This window comes from Canis lupus, chromosome 16, assembly GCF_011100685.1.
Source record: "Canis lupus familiaris isolate Mischka breed German Shepherd chromosome 16, alternate assembly UU_Cfam_GSD_1.0, whole genome shotgun sequence".
Lineage (NCBI taxonomy): Eukaryota > Metazoa > Chordata > Mammalia > Carnivora > Canidae > Canis > Canis lupus.
The window spans coordinates 54,979,194-54,995,754 of NC_049237.1; the positions used below are offsets into that span (position 1 = coordinate 54,979,194).

The window sequence follows — 16,561 nt, forward strand, 5'->3', positions numbered from 1 at the left end:
TTGTGTTTGCTAGTTTTGCTTTATTATTTATTCAGGTCTCAATAGGAATCCCTTTGAGAAGACAGAAAAAGAGACGGAGAGAGAGCACACAGAATAGAGAATAAAACATCTAAAGAAACACAAAGCTTCAAAAAGAGTTGATCATTCCTTGGGTGTAGTAGGCTCGATGATGGACTCGAACACCATGGGCCGGCAGCATGCGTGGCCATTTAAACACCTCCCGGCTTGGATTTCCGTTTCCAGGCAAAACTCCTGGCAAGAGCCATTTGGATGCGCACAGATCTCCTTGAATCTGCCCCTGGCTACACGGAAAAGAGGGTTATTGTAACTATGTCTCCGTAAATTTTTATTGAATTACTGGGTAGGAGGAGTGTCTGGAAACAATCTTGGGCAGATTTTGTCATTGTTGTTGTTATTTAATTCCTTAAACCAACACTTAAAAAAATATGCCTTCACTCCAAATTTGGATTTGGGGCATTCTTTTTTTTAAAAAAGATTTATTTATTCATGATATATATATGATATATATATGATATATATATATCATATATATATGTAGAGAGAGAGAGAGACACAGGCAGAGTGGGAGAAGCAGGCTCCATGCCGGGAACCCGACACGGGACTCAATCCCGGGACCCCAGGATCGTGCCCTGGGCCAAAGGTAGGTGCCAAACTGCTGAGCCACCCGGGGATCCCCGGATTTGGGGCATTCTTGAAAATCAGGCACTATCTGGGGCATCTGGGTAAGAAAGCCTCCACCGGGATGACCTGCCTCCTTCAGGTCTCTGGGGACTGTGCTGATGCCAGTCTTTCCTCCTCATCTCCTATCACTGATGGCAGAGATAGGTTTTCTTCAGTTTCAGTCTTGTGCTGCTAATTTTCCTAAAGCAGAAGAAACTTTTTAGAGAAATCTTTCTGTGTATACCTTTGAAAAGTGGAAGAAAATAGAGATCTAAAAAGCGAAGATGCTTCAGGGAAATTGTTAGTGAGGTTATCTTCCTGGAGGCAGACAACACTCCCACATATAAAATATGAAGAAAGTGTCCCAGTCACGTCAGATACTTCACTCACCCCTTGCCCGTCTGAACTGGCCTTTCAGGTTGCAAGCCTGCTCTCAAAAGTGGTTCTTCGTAAGGGCTAAACAAATATAGCTGTTAAAAACGTCGAATAATATTTGATTTGTGTTTTACTGCTTACTGTTGTGGGGTGAGCTACATACGATGGGGTGCTCAGTTTCAAAAGGGGGGCACACTTTCAAGTCGTCTTCATATGTAATAAAGTGGACCTTTTCCATGACAACTTCTTAAGCTCTTGGCTGACATTAAGAGAAGTACCCACAACCAGCACTTCTAGGTGTTTGTATTGGGAAACACAAAGGCCAATTCTTTTTTTAAAGATTTTATTTAGCTATTTGACAAAGAGAGAGTGAGAGAACACAAGCAGGGGGAGGGGCAGAGGGAGAAGGAGAAGCAGGCTCCCCATGGAGCAGGGAGCCGGAATGCAGGGCTTCATTCCAGGACCCTGAGATCATGACCTGAGCCAAAGGCAGATGCTTAGCTGACAGCGTCACCCAGTTGTCCCATAAAGGCCAGTTCTTGAAGACCTTCAGATCAGTAGAGGGCATTATATAAATTCAGTAAATGCCTATTGAATGGATTGAACTGAAATTCAAATGCATTCAGTTGAATTCAACTTTTCAAGATTCACAAGGCCATTGTTTAATAGATGTGAGGATCTACATCAGATTTTTACCCAAAATGTGAACTGGGAAATAATTTTAAGGGTACCTTTTTTTTCCCTTGGGTTTTCTTTAAGGATTTATTTGTTTGTTTGTTTGTTTGCTTATTTATTTATTTATTTATTTATTTATTTATTTATTTAATTATTTATTTATTTATTTATTGTGAGAGACAAAGAGAGCATGAGTGAGGGGAGTTGCAGGGGTAGAGGGAGAGAATATCTAGCAGACTCCCTGCTGAGCCCAGAGCCCAACTCAGGGCTTGATCTCATGACTCTGAGATCCTGACCTGAGCCAAGAGTCAGAGGCTAAACTGACTGAGCGCCCCCAGGTGTTTCTGTTTCAAGTCAATGATCATCCTAAGTGTTGAGCACTATGCAGAAAGGAGCTGCAATCTAAGTTTTTCAATCCCTAGACTGTACATCTCTCCATTTTATCTATAAATTAACTCAACTACTATATACACAGGCCCCATTACTGTGGCTAAAACTGGCCCATTGGCACTAGGATCATAGGAAAGGAGTATATTATAGAGGATGAACCAGTGACATGAGTTGTCTTATGTGATAAATCACTGTTGAACACCCCATCATTCTTGGACTTCTTCCATTCTCTGATGGTGTGGTTTCCTGTTTGACCTCACTTTTTAATGATGAGTTCTCTGGGCACAAGAATCACAGCTTATTCTTCCCTGTACATACCAGAACCTGACTGAAGCCTTGGTACATAATGGGCATTCAGTCAGTGAGTGGAAAATCATGAAGACACGGCTCCTGCTCATCCTGTAACATGTTTGTATGGGAATTGGCTGTTACTGTCAGTGCACATGTCTTGGCATTAGGTGTGCAATTTTGCTGCAGTCGACTACTGAGCATTAAATTTTTACATCACAAAGGAGCTTTGTAAAGGATGACACACCATCACTCGGGTGTAAGAATCCAAGTCCTATTCAGGGCATTTTTCTTACTTTTCATTTTTATTAGTTCTTTGCTAGTGAATCGTTTATATTGCGCAATGTCGTATCTAGCTCTTTGCTTCCAAAACATAAGCTGGAGTTACAATGAACATAAGAGATGATCCGATCTCATGAATTATCCTACAGATGAGGAAATGAGGCAAGGGGAAAGGGAGCAACTTATCCAAGCTCACCTAATGCTTTTGTGATGGAGGGGAATGGGAGACGTCTGTGGCCTCAGTTCCATTGAATCCCCCCCCTCTTGTTCCCACTCTGTATCCCCCTCTGTTACCCTGGCTTCCAAAAGAAAAGCTTTAGTCCCACTGCAAATGACACCTAAGGGCAGCAGGAAAAGCCACCACACCCCCTTGCCCCACCACATAGACGTGTCCTATAGTCCCGTATTCCAGTACAGTGGATTACTGGAAATGTTTTTTGCCTCTTGCTTTTCTAACCATCACATTACTTTCCCTTACTTTGGTTCAGTGACAGTGAAAACAATAACAACAACAACAAAAATGAATCCATTTTCAAAGTTTGGAAGACTTGGTTAAAAGCATTCATTTCCTGACGAGAAGGACTTTCCTCCGTCCAACCCATATGGTTAGTGAGGATACCACTTAGTAGGTACTTATCAGAAGGGTCTTTAGCAAAGCCATGTAGACACTTATCTTTTAAGTTGAAGTCACCAGGGGCTCCTGGATGGCTCAGTTGGCTAAGTATCTGCCTTTGGCTCACTTCATGATCTCAGGGTCCTAGGATCGAGCCCTGAGTTGGGCTCCCTGCTCAGTGGGAAGCCTGCTTCTCCCATCCTTCTGTTGCTCCCCAGCTTGTGCTCATGCGCTGTCTCTGTCAAATAAATGAATATAACCTTTAAAAAAAAAATGAAGTCACCAGCTTACGTGCTCCTTTTAATATCATTGGATATGGCATCACCTTTCACCGCTCTCTAGAGTCAGAAAAAAGGAAGCAGCACAATGGAGCCTTAGGGTGGAGGTGAAGACCATGCCCTGAGTGACAGGTAGCTCATTCTGTCAGCTTGGGGGAGGCACTCACTTTTCAGGGCTTTGATTTTTCCTCTGTAGAATATGAAAAATAGACTAGATCATCAAGACCTTTTTGAATCTTATCAACAACAGTGAATGATTTTATGGTATCTGACCTCTCATAGCTTCTGTGCTCATTGAAACAAAGATAAATGTTCTTTTTGTTTTGTTAAAAAATACTCTTGCATTTGTTTAAAAAATACTTATTCTTCTCTTTAAATAAGAGAAAGCATTTTGAAGTTCATTCATAAGGGGCTCAGTGAGGCTCCTACATATTAGCTCTTCCCAGCGGCATGGGGTCGCTTAACCTCAGCCCTGAAGTACAGTCCCAGACTGTTGTTCACCCTAAAACTCTTGTGAGTGTGGGTTAGTGGGTATACAGAATATTACTAAAGGAAAGATGTGGATGAAAGCCTTGATAGACAGCTTCAAACACTCTCAGTATTGAGCTGCCCCATGATTTTCCTCCAGACCCCCTATGCCTCCACAGCTTAGGGCCTGAAGCATTCAAACATTGCATTGCTTTGGGCTTTTGTCTTTCTTTTTGGTCATGTCTTATTCCTCTCCTAAATCTCACTTAGGAAATCTCTCCTTCATCGGTGCCAGGGCTCTCTTTTGGGGACGTGGCGACTCTCCCCTGAGCAGTACAGTAACCAAGCTTGGGAGTCAAGGGCCATCACAGCTTTCTTTGTATGCCTGCTTCCTGGTAAGGGCGTCCCTGACTGTGGGTGTCTAACTGCACTCGTTTCCCACGCCTAGACTCTCCACACCGGAAACTCTTCCCCCCCTGCTTCCACCAGATTAGGTCTCCAGAAGTCAAATTGTAAGCAACTCCCCAGTTGCACCCTCCCCACAAATCTGAAGTATGCCCTACCCATGAGCAGCAAGCAATCCTTTAAGATCCAGAGTTAGCTAGACAGTTGGGATTCACCAAGAACAGGCAGGCCCCCCACTATATTTTCTGGTGGAAATTTTGGGAAGCATCCTTTTGCAAACACCATAAAGCATAGCAACCACAGTTCCTTCACCTATACGAGGACGGTCCACTTCCATACATCTATGCCTGCTTTTTAATAATCCCTTCCTCATCCCTGAGGCCCTGAATTCTCAAGAACAGAGAAGAAGACATTCTACATGATGTAGAGCAAGAAGATGCTTCTTCCTCCTTGCCCCACATGTCCCAAGTTCTGCAAATGTAATGACCCATTCTGGGTGTCTTGTTACTCCCCTGGGTGAAAGTGAGGAGGGCCCCACCCATTGCACATCTGTGCAGGTCACCCTACTACACCTGTTTGACCCCTGTCTGCATGCTGACCGCAGGAGGACACACTCTGCTACCGGGTCATTTCTGACGTCTGTGTTTAAGTTCTACTGTAGAAGACTAAAATGTTGCAAAGAATGAAGAAAAGCCAGGGGCTGCGATGGAGCCTTGAAGGGCAGAGTCCAGCGCAGGAGACCAACGGTCCAAAGGAGCAAAGGATTGGGCATGTTGTAGACTGGAGTAAGCCTTACAAGGAGGTCCCCTTGCCAGTCCCTCTGCTGGGGACCCTCCAGCTCTGGCATGGCTCTTATGCCAGTACCTTGAAGACTAACTTTTTCTACAATAAGTGGAGGATGTTGGAAACCAAGATTTACTAGAAAAATGCCCCATTTGCTTTTGGTTATCTAGATCTGGACACTGCAGGTCCGCTTGCCTAAATCCATCTTGGGTGAGGGAGCAAACACCTGTGACCTCACTTCACCCCCCGCCGAGAGCCCCGCGGGAGCTGCTCACTGATGAGCCAGGCATCCGCAGGGCTGGGCCCCAGGCCTCCGACTTCCTAGGGCCTCCTGCTGGGGCCGGCTCCTCCGGGTGGCCCGGAAGGTCTCGGGCCCGCACTCTACCAGGGCTTGGGCAGAGCTGCTCCGGTTACCTGCAAGGACTCGGCTCAGAAAGAAGAGCAGGGCGAGGAGCAGGCCCGCCGGCCTCATGGCTGCAGGAGGAGGAGCTCGGCTGCTCTGCAGAGGCAGACACGGCTTCCCGGCCGCTCTGGGGGCTGTCGCCGGGCTCGTCTGGGTGCCAGGTGCCCTTTGTCCCTCATTAGGGATGTTCGGGAACAGCGTGTGTCCTACGCACACACCGTGGCCTCCAGGAGGAAACCGAGGCCCCTGCTCTGTGGGCGCCAGTTCGGGCCAGGAGAGCGAGCCAAATGGGAACGAGAGCTGCGGCCCCTCCGGCCGCGCATCAGAGCGCACGGCCCGCGCTACCTGGATCGGGCACGGGAAAGCAGCCCGTCCGGTTAGTGGCCACACCTGTAGGGGCGCCCTCCCAGGCTTTACGGGTCACTGGGCACCACGTCCCCCCCCCCCCCCGCCCCCGGCGCCCTCTGGAGCCAAGGAGCAGCTTCCGTGGGCGGGGGGAGGGGAGAGCATCCCTGTGCGGCCTCCGCCTCTGCGAACGTTCGGGAGTCCCCCGGGGGGTGCAGCACCCACTGGCTCCTGCCCGCGCGGACGGCGCTACGCGGCCTCGGGCGCCCCCCTGAGACTTGGGGCGCTCCTCTGCATCACCTCGGGGCCCGGGGAGGCCGGACCCGCCGATGCCTCCTTGCCGGGGGCGGGGGGGAGTGGTCCCAGGCCCTCCGGAGCTTCCGCGAAACCTTCCAAGTCACCCTCGCACTGCGGCAGCTGCCGCTGCTGCCAAAGGAGGCGCACGGCGGGGCGCCCGGGGCGCAGGGGTCCCGGAGACGGCCACGGCCCTGCCAGCGCGCAACCAGGGCGGCCGCTGCCTGAAGGGCACCGGGAGGGCGAGGGGCCGCCAGAGCCACGCAGGGTTTCGGAGCCCCAAGGCCCGGAGGCCCCGCGCGGCCGGCCGGGGAGCAAGAGGACCGCTTTGGGGACCCCTGGGCCCGAGCCCCGCCCGCCGTCCCCCGCCCCACTGAGGCTGCTGCGTGTGCTGCGGCGGGCAGGCCGGGCTGCAGCCTCCGCTCGATGCTCTTCTCCTTAAGGGGTCCCTGCGCCGGACTCTGTTTGCCAGCACCCCCCCCAACCCCAAGGGTCACCCTCCTGTGGCTCACGTTTGCAACCATGGGACACACCGCATGGTGCGTCCTGCGACTCCGACCCCAGCCCACCCCCAGCTGCTCGGTGCTTTTCCTTCACTCAGAGGGAAGTGTCTAACCCAAGTGTCACCGCAAAGATGAAAGCCATGGAGGCAAAGCTGAAAATGATGTTTTTTTTTTTTTTTTTTTGCATTTCAAAGAATTTATTTTACAATAGAAAAGTAGACCTTTGAACCAGCCAAGTTCAAAGTTAGAAGAAGGGACAACTTCAGTTCTGGATAATGCACCTGGATTTCATTCAGAACCACTGACCATGTGAGCAACCTCCCAGCTGGTCTCTGCGGAGGGTGGTCCCTCAATTTCAACACCTTTTCCGGTGACTGTGGCAATTTGAAACCGGTTATGGGGCGGGCACCTCGATAATACAGCACTCGCAAGCGGCGGTCCCCTAGCCCTCGGGCCTCAGTCTGGCTCAGGACTGGCTGCTTCTCCAGAACTTCTCGCAGCAGAGGCTGAGCCAAGTATGTACCATAACCCGTGGCCAGCGAAGGGGCCTCAGAAGCTACAGCCAAGCCTGTCCACATAACCGAGGAGGCTCTCTCTGTCAGCGTAGCCCCCAGGGACCCTGGTGTTCCACGGGGGCTTCATCTTGGAGCAACGGCTGTCCATGGCCCTCTAGGGCTATAGCTGTGTCCGTCTCCCAACAGCTCATCAATCACCATCCGGCCACATGTACATCTTATGTATATAAGCTCCATTTCCTTAGCTTAATATTACTTATCCTTATTAAAATCGCCAATATTTCTGTTATTCTGTTCATTAGCATGGTAGTTTTGATTGCCATTCATCATTAACCTTTATGATCACCTTTCTAACCTTGGATCATTTCTGGGGCGGTCATGCAACACTGAGCAGAGGTTCCCTATTTATAAAGGCTGCAAGATTTACTGAAGGGGATTACAGACACACATCTACAAGCTGCTCCCCTGTTCTCATTCTACTGCCAGGGTGTCCTTGTCCCAGCTGAGCCTCTGAAGAATGCAGAAAAACCCTCGAGGACCCAGTAACCAGATTTGCGAGCCTGTAAGCCCCAATGAGGGTCTCCTTGGCACCTCAAAGTCACCACAAAATTCTCTAAATCCCCTCAGGGGCACAGGATCCGTGACTGCAAGCAATAGCGAGTCACGGGGTGACAACCATGGCATTCCTGAGACTCTTCTGCAGGCACAGAGGGTATCTGGCAGGACGACTCTGGAGCTGCTGAGCTCCTGAAAATGTACAAGTGCCCCTCAGGGTGCCAGCAACCTCTTGTTCTGGCGGTGAAGACCCATCACAAAATTCTAAGTCTCCTCAAGGTCCTGGGTGCGGCCCTACTGTCCTGGCAAGGCTAGACAAGCATGTGCCTCCTTAGAATTTGGTATCGGCTCAGAGCCCAGAAGCTGCCATTGCCAACACCCGAGGCACTCAGTGTGTCCTCGGCCTGCCTGAGCCTCTGGAAACATTCTAAGTACCTTCAGGTGTTCTGGAAATGCTGGTCCTGCACAGGAAGGCATGCAGCTCCTGACCATTCAGCATGAGCAAGGGCAGTGTTGAGTGGGGCAGGGAGTCCTTGAACCACTCGTGGTGGCCTGTCGCCCCCTGCTGGACCAGGAACCACCGCTGTGGACACCTTCCTATAGCCCCCTAGGCTGAGTTGCCCCTGCCGACCCCCAAACGAGACCCCCAGGGTTCTGTGGGGGGAAAGCTGGCAGAAGGGCATCCAGGCAGCGATGGCTGAGGCGATGCTGGGGCTGAAAGCAGGTACAGCTGAGGCTTCTACAAAGGGGGTGTCGATCTGGATCTGGAGTCCTGCCTTCCCTGTGTGGAGCCCAGCCACACCACCCAGGGGGTGAAACTTCTGAAATCCGGTGGGTGTGGAATGATGGGCAGACTCAGGACTAAAGTCCCTCCATCTCCTTTACAACATCCACCTGGAGTTTGTGCAAGCGTTCTCACATTCACCTTTGTCCTCCTCCTCCTCTGGTCTCTATTCTCCTCTGCTGCTACTTTCAGCCTTAATTGTTTTTTTCTTTATGCAGACCTTGGACCCTGGCATCAAAATATCCCATTAGGCAAGAATTGGTCCCTTGCCAATCATGTGTTTCATGAGTACAGGGGATTCCCCATTAGCTAACTTTATTACTATAAACATTATGTTATCATTTGTTAGTCATTATTACAAATATTTTCTTAGTAATAATATTCATCTTTCTTTTTAAAGATTTTATTTATTCATTCATTTATTTATTTATTTACTTATTTACTTATTTGAGAGAGACACAGTGTGAGAGAAAGAGTACTAACAGGATGGAGGCAGAGGGAGAAGCAGGTCCCCACTGAGCAGGGAGCCCACCATGGGGCTCGATCCCAGGACCCTGAAATCATGACCTGAGCTGAAGGCAGACACTCAACTGACTGAACCACCCAGGTTCCCTCATCCCTTTTTCTTATTATGGATTATTCTTCTGCTGTTGACTTATACATCACTGTGGGCTTCCCGCAGGACTTAGAAAGCCCTGCGGTGGCTCAGGTGGGCAGATGGACATTTCTGTGCCTTCCAGCATGGTAACAGGATTTCTGGGCCACTGAAGGCACTGGGGATGTTTCCAGCAGCTCTGGTGATCTTAAGACGTCCTCATTACGCCTGGGTTTTTGTCAGTGCTGTCTCCCTGGCTCTGAGCTGAGGGAAGTGGAAGATACTAAGGCTGCCGGGACGCTGTAACTTAGAACATTTCTATAAGGTCCAGTTGCCCCTATGCCTCCAGTTTGGGCAGTGGCAATCCCTGGCCTCCAAAATGACCGAAACTAGTGAGACAGGCTGCTGTGGCACCTTCCGCGGGCAGTCATCACAGGTTTCTGTGTCCTCACAGCATCACTGAAACACTTTGGTTTTACCCCTGTCCTTCACTGGCAGACAGCAAGAGGGGTTACCAGACCCCTACGGTGCCTCAGAATATTTTTAAGTGGATCTGACTGGCCAAAGGTGTCCTTGTTAGGACTTGCAGGCTGCCAAAAGCCATCGCTAGGCCCCTAAAGGGACATGTAAATTTTTCCAAAGTCTCATCAAGAGGGCATAGGGTGCCTTTCTAGGTGTGACTTCATTACCTCAGGTCAAGGCCGTGGAATCATTCAGGAGCTCCTCCTGTGAAAGGACAATCGCTGGTACAACAGGATCCTCACAGCAGCTGTGCACCTGCGTCTGTTGGTGACACTCACAGTCATCTCTGGCAACCAGACACCCTTCATGATACAGAAAATATATTCGTTGCTGTAAAAGAGAACCTCCATCATAATGGTAATGACAGTGGTCACAATAAAAACTGGTGAATATCAACAAGAATGATGATCATTGTCTATTGACGCTATTGGCAATGATACTAAACCTATGGACTTGGGACAGAGAACAGATTCCCCTTAGTGAATAACAGGTACAAGTATTGGGCCTCATGGGGTAGTTTAGAGTCCCAGAAGGCAAAGATGAAGAGCCAGAATGATAAGAAAATCCGCTTGGAGGTGGGCATGTGTAAACACAAGGACTCCTGAGTGAGCCTCGCATTACAAGGCTTACGGGGAACCTTTAAGGTACCCCTAGTCCTGGGTCTCCATGCCAGCCAATACCTGGTAGCTTTCAGGAGAGGAGACAGCTGGCTGTTGTGGCAGGGTTCCTCCCAACAAGGGAGGTCTCCAGACTCAGCACCTGGCACCCAGAAGCACAGATTATGACAAAGAAGCAGCCGCCAGTATTGTGTCATCCCAAACCATCTGGCTGCTCTTCTACTGTCTGCACTTCCAGGACCTTCAGGACTGATGTATCTGGGTACTTGTATCTCCTCCAAGAGCTGCTGGAGGGGGTCACCCTTCATTCTCTCCTACCTGTGAGAGTGGAAATGGCTGAAACCAGTGGTTCCCAGGCTTCCTAGAAGATTCTGTGTTTGCTCCAACAGGCCAGTCACCCTTTCAGTGCCTTTTCGTGTTACTCCAGCTATCCCTGGACATTGGAGAAGACTTAGGAAATTTCTAGAAGCTCAGGAATTCTGGGAGGCTGTGTGCATCTTTTGCCATGGGTTCTTGAACAGATTTTGAAAATTCTGCAGAGGCTCTGGTGAGTAGGGAGGCCCTTTCCTGCCATGCCAGTGACAAAGCAGGGGCTCCTGGTTGCTGAGCTGATTTTTAAAGAAACCGTAAATCTCAGTTGGTAACAAAAGCCATTCAAGAGCCATTGCTGCCAGTGGGAGGGGTTTGTAATCCTGAGTTTACTTAGAAAATCTTTAGGTGGCCAGTTGGTGCAAGGAAGTCTTCTCTGGGGGCTGCAGGTGTGCATATAGAGTTTCTGGCATTTGGGGGAGGTGTCTAATACTTTCCAGAGCCTAAGATAAGACCAGGGTGTCCTTTCCAAGTCTCCCCTGCTGGTATGAGTAGGTCCCTGCATCCAGAGGAAGCTTGGAATAGTTCAGGAGACCCATCCTTTGAATTAGCATCAGGCGGTACACAGGGAGCCCGGAGGTCCTGGGTGTGTGCATGTCTTCGGGTTCCCTTTGGATAGTCTTCAGTAGACTGGATAGACTTCACAAACTGAGAAACTTTATACAACATCATATATCAACAATCACACAAAAGATCCGTGATAGGAACCATAATAATAGTGAATGACAACAGTAACAGTCACAATGATGATCTTAACGACACAAATATTAATCACTTTCATGAAGATAATATTAAAGTAAAGCGATGGAGATTGAGAATGGATTTCTCGGAGTATACAACAATGTACCGACATAGAGGTTCACGGTATAGTTTGGAGACAGAGTCCTAGGACTGCACCATGAAATGTGGTCTGTGATGGCAAGGGAAGGCAGTAGCGGGGAAAAGAAAAGAAGCCACATGAGGCTACCAGTGAAAGTAGGGCCCTGTGTGCCAGCTCTGGAACACACGGCTACCAAGCATTGGTAAGAGACACTGGTCCAGGTCCTGCCTACCACAGGCACTCAGAAGCTTTCAGTAGTTCTGTCACATGGATGGCTGGGTAGGGCTCCCAACCAGGAATTAGTGACCAGACCCCTGCTGTCCCCTCCAGCCTCAGAAGCCCCGCCTACACAGGGCATGGAGCCCCCAGCTCTACGTCAGATCTCACCTCCTGGCTAGCCTTCTGCCATTTAGTTTCCCTGAAACCCATTATGTTAACAGTATCATCATACCATGCGTTCACCAAAGCCTGTTGGAAGGCATGATCCTTGGTACTACCTCACTAGCAGGGGGCCAAACAGGCCAGCACCTGCGGTTCTAGGACTACCATACAGGACATAGAAAATTCTGAGTTTGCTCAGACTGGCAGAGAGCCCTCTCTGGGACTTGCAGTTGAGCTCCAGGCCTGCATGCCTAAGGTACTTAGAAAATTTCCAGAGGTTCATGCAGTCCTAGGACACAAATGCATACAGTGGTGGCCCTGAGAGCTCAAAAATGAACTTAGAAAAATCTGCAGTTTCTGGAAGAAGGTAAAGAACACTGCTGCCCATTCAGAGAGAAAGGAATGGTTTCATTGCCTGAAAGAGATTCCTACATCAAAGTTCTTGAGTCGGAGGAACATGTGGAAAAAAGACACACCAAACGAATAGGCCTTAGACCAAGGGAAATTCCTCCAGAAAAGTACTGGCCAAAGCCTGAATCCATCCTCAGGAGACTAGAATCCCCTCTGCTTTTCAATGCTGTCATGATTTGCTAGTCAAAATACAGAATAGGAAATCCTGAACAGGAAAACCACCTGCTCAGCCATTCAACCAGGGATATCCCTGCTCAGGTGGAAATGCACATTGGCAAAGTCCCATGTCTGGGAGAGTGCCAGGGGTTAACAAGAGGAATAATAAGAAGGGTTAAGAGGTCTCTGGATGTATCCCAGTAATCTCTGTACAAGTGTTTATACATGAACATGCACACACATATCATTCATGGATGATGAAGACAGATTTATTTTTGCATACACTCATGCCAGTAGGTAGTCGAGACAACATTCCAGGGTGAACCCATATACAGGAAATATTTTGTGACATGGTCTGGAGTAGGCTAGGCATGTGGGGGAGGGGGAACTGTCTTTCTGCGTGTGTTCATGGGACATTGTACTCAGTGTGCATTAGTGTACACTGGGCTTTGGGTTGTAGGCCTCTATTGCAAGATTTCTGGAGAGGACTGAGCCTATTGCTGGGTCTGAGGACTTGCCAGTTGTGGTGTCTGGAAAGTTAGGTGATGATGGGCATGGGATGTTTGTTTTTGCAATAGGAGACCCATGTTCAGCGACTTTGAAGACTTCAGTGTGGAATATATTCCCATGATATGACAGGTAGGGGTTTTGTTTTCATGTTTTCTACTGGTATTGAGTTAATTTAAGTTAAATTTTTGGCAGGTTGTCAAAGTAAGTTCAGCAGCCTGTTTTTAAGGAGCAATGGGCTGGGCCAGCTACATAGCTTTTAGCATGTTTATTACACACCTGTGGTTTGGATGGAGGGTATATGGGATAAGTATGTGCATCCGGGACTGCAGGCATATGTATATTTTGCCTGGCCTTGGTTAGATTTGGGATTTTGTATTTGGAGACGAGTCTGTTTGGAGACGAGTCTGTTTATTTGCATCCAGAAATAAGAGTGTTTGTGTTCTACATGCAGATGGTATTGAATTCATAGACTTCCGTGGTTAGAAAGAACGTAGATAAATTGTGCTTTAGAAAATTATTACAGGTCAATAGATCCTCTGCCTTAATAATGGAGGTTTTTATGGAGATATCAATGCATCAGGAATTTTTTCCTGTGTTCTAGGCTACACAATATTAATATCTTATAAAATTGCCTCAAATGCCACTAACAAAAAAATTATCTGCTACCTTTCATTAAATGAATAGCAAAGATGATTACTGAGGGCTCCCCTCTGACATATACACTTACTGTCCCTGCTGGTACACGTGCTGTCAGGGGCATCCCAAGGGACCAGGAACACATTGTGCTGGCCAGGATGGCCCAGAGAGGGCATCCTTGGCCCTCCAGAATCACTACACTTTTCCAAATATATTCATGGATGTAGGAACTGCTCTTGTCCTCCTGAAAAGGCTGGAGAGGGTGAACATGCAGTCAGAAGCTTCCTCACAATTATCTACATCAGCTTAGAGCCCAGCGCTCCTCAGAAAGCTTTAAGACATAAGGACTTCAGAGTCTATGAGGATGAGGGGCTGGCTCCTAGGAGGCTGGAATGAGGGAGCTGTCATGAACCCGGAGCTCCACCATTCATTGTCAGATCTCAGGAAGACCATTTGGAAGGACTGGCCTGGAACATGGCTGGAGAGTGCATTTTCATCACAAACACATGGTCTGTGTGCCTCTGGGTTGTGCTTTCTTCACTTTCAACATGCATGTTTAGAGTATTAATATATATATCCACACAGGAACTTATTTTTACCATGAAAAAAATGAGATAAATGATGTTTGAGCATTCCAAAGATCTCAGCAGAATTTCAGGACAAAAGGCTAAGAAAAAGTCTCAACACCAGGGGACACCATAATTACAAACTTCACACTTTCTACCCCCTCGTGTGGTCAACTCCCCAGGAAGGGGAATCAGAATCTCCAAGCTCAAGCTCCTTCATTCCACCCTCCTAAACCCAAGAGAGAAACTGCTTCATTCCCCAATAGCTCCCAGGTTTGGCTCACAGCACAAATCTGCTCTCAACTGGAGGCTCCTTCAGATGTCAGGATATTCAGGGCCCTCAATAGTCACATGTACAGGAACCAGAGACCCCCCCGCCCCCCAAGGTGGGAGGGCATCATCCCAGGGATGATGGAGACACAGGTTCTCTTACACACATGCATTCCACTCTAGAGGGGCCGTCTACCCATCAGGCCATCAGAGTGACCCTATTCCAAATGCCATCCTATAGTCAATGATTATTTTTGGCTGCATCAGTTCCTGAAAAAGCAACTCGTTCTTCAGTTAAGGCATTTTCCTATGGAATGACTGGAAAATACCTTTTCATTGTAATAATAACAAAAACATAGATAGAAATAATTAGGGATCCCTGGGTGGCTCAGCAGTTTAGTTCCTGCCTTCGGCCCAGGGCGTGATCCTGGAGACCCAGGATCGAGTCCCACATCCAGCTCCCTGCATGGAGCCTGCATCTCCCTCTACCTGTGTCTGCCTCTCTCTCTCTGTCTTCCATGAATAAATAAATATTAAAAAAAATTATACTCCAATACACACTTTCTTTTCACTCTTCAGCTTTCATTGGACCTAATTCTCAGCCAGGCAAACATGGTTTAGAGATGTGGGCAGACCTTAGTCTACTAAGACGCCATCTTATCTTACGAGCTCGTTTTTTCGTAGAGAACTTCCAAACAATACACATCCTCCATGCACTCCATTATCACATCAGTCGACTTTCAGCCCCCTAAGCATGCTATGTGCAAACGCTTAAGATTTGATGGAGAAGGTGGGTTGGAGGCTGGATGGTTTACACTGGCAGGACTGTATCACTTGACTTCTACCTAAAGAGAGAGGCGAGAGGTTCAGGTACCTGGATTCCTTGACCCCAAATCATATACAGCCCTCCTTAATGTGTGTCCAGCTCCCCACAGATCGGAGACAAGCGAGGTGAGATCACCCAGGTTAAGTGATCTCTGCGCTGAGAGACCCAGAGGCCCTGTGGGAAAGGCTCCCCCCCCACTCCCTCCACAAGAACCGCACAGCGTTTAGTGCTCTCTGCCTACGAGAACATTCCCTTTCCAGAATTTACCTCCATGGGTCCCGACATTCAATATTTACAAGCAAATGTGAAAGTCGGAGAAATCTGTGTTAGGTTATTGGAAAACCAGAAGACGACTTCTTTTGGATTCATCTTTGAGAAAATTCTGCTGCATGAATAGTTGTGATTTAGTCTTGCCGAGTCTCCTCCAGCAGGAACTTGAGAATCTACAAAGGAGAGAGAAAAGGAGATTTTTTTTTTCCACTCACACATTCCCCGTTAATATTTATTAAGGGTATACGAGATGCGACTGAAATTTGAAAATCCAGTGCTTTTTAGTGTTCTTGTCAGAGAACACACACGGAAGGAATGAAAACCCAAGACTTCTCCCACACTTGACACAAAACATTCGGAAACAGAAAACAAAAACAGAAGATTAAATAAAAATCTGACTTTTTCGGGCAGCCCGGGTGGCTCAGCGGTTTAGCACCACCTTGGGCCCAGGGGGCGTGATCCTGGGGACCCGGGATCGAGTCCCAAGTCGGGCTCCTTGCATGGAGCCTGCCTCTCTCTCTCTCTCTGTCTGTGCCTGTCATGAATGAATAAATAAAATATTCAAAAAAATCTGACTTTTTTCAAAACTAAAAACGCTCGTTCAGGTGGCTCCCGAATAAAGATAGCGAAAAACGTGAAATTTAGTAACTCGGGCACCTGGCGATGTCAGGCACGTCCTTCTCAAAGGCACGTGAACGTCTCCATCTTCCGCAGATGTTGTGCCTCGGCGGTCCGTCCTCACCGCCCCAGCCGGGGCCGCCCAGGCCAGTTCGGAGTCCACACTCGCCCCACAGAAAAGGGCACCAGCATTTCACGTGGGGGATGCAGGCATCCCGACGCCCCCATCTCCGCACCGAGGTCCCCGCGCCCCCCGCACCCGCAGGTCACCCCGCACACCCACCTGGACGCTAAAGCGCCGCGCCGGGCTCTGCGTGCGGAAGTAGGTAGGCGCAGACCGGAAGCGCCCCGGGGGGG

General features: G+C 48.7%; 1 protein-coding gene and 1 pseudogene across 1 annotated transcript; both read right to left on the reverse strand.

The window, feature by feature from the left end:
• CBD108 (beta-defensin 108B) lies at window positions 1–5,983 on the reverse strand. The gene is made up of 2 exons (XM_038560518.1): window positions 5,653–5,983; window positions 1–302 (listed from the first exon to the last, which is right to left on the reverse strand). The coding sequence occupies exons 1-2, from the start codon at window positions 5,708–5,710 to the stop codon at window positions 142–144; spliced, it is 219 nt and encodes a 72-aa protein (XP_038416446.1). The 5' UTR covers window positions 5,711–5,983; the 3' UTR covers window positions 1–141.
• Window positions 5,984–6,784: 801 nt separating this feature from the next.
• LOC119877108 lies at window positions 6,785–16,555 on the reverse strand (annotated as a pseudogene).
• Window positions 16,556–16,561: the final 6 nt, after the last annotated feature.

Excerpts from the sequence above, each read along its gene's own strand:
- CBD108 (XM_038560518.1), bottom strand. The coding sequence starts at position 5,710 with ATGAGGCCGGCGGGCCTGCTCCTCGCCCTGCTCTTCTTTCTGAGCCGA. Across the intron at positions 303-5,652 it reads TCTGAGCCGAGTCCTTGCAG|CCAGGGGCAGATTCAAGGAG; the intron begins GTAACCGGAGCA and ends TTTTCCGTGTAG.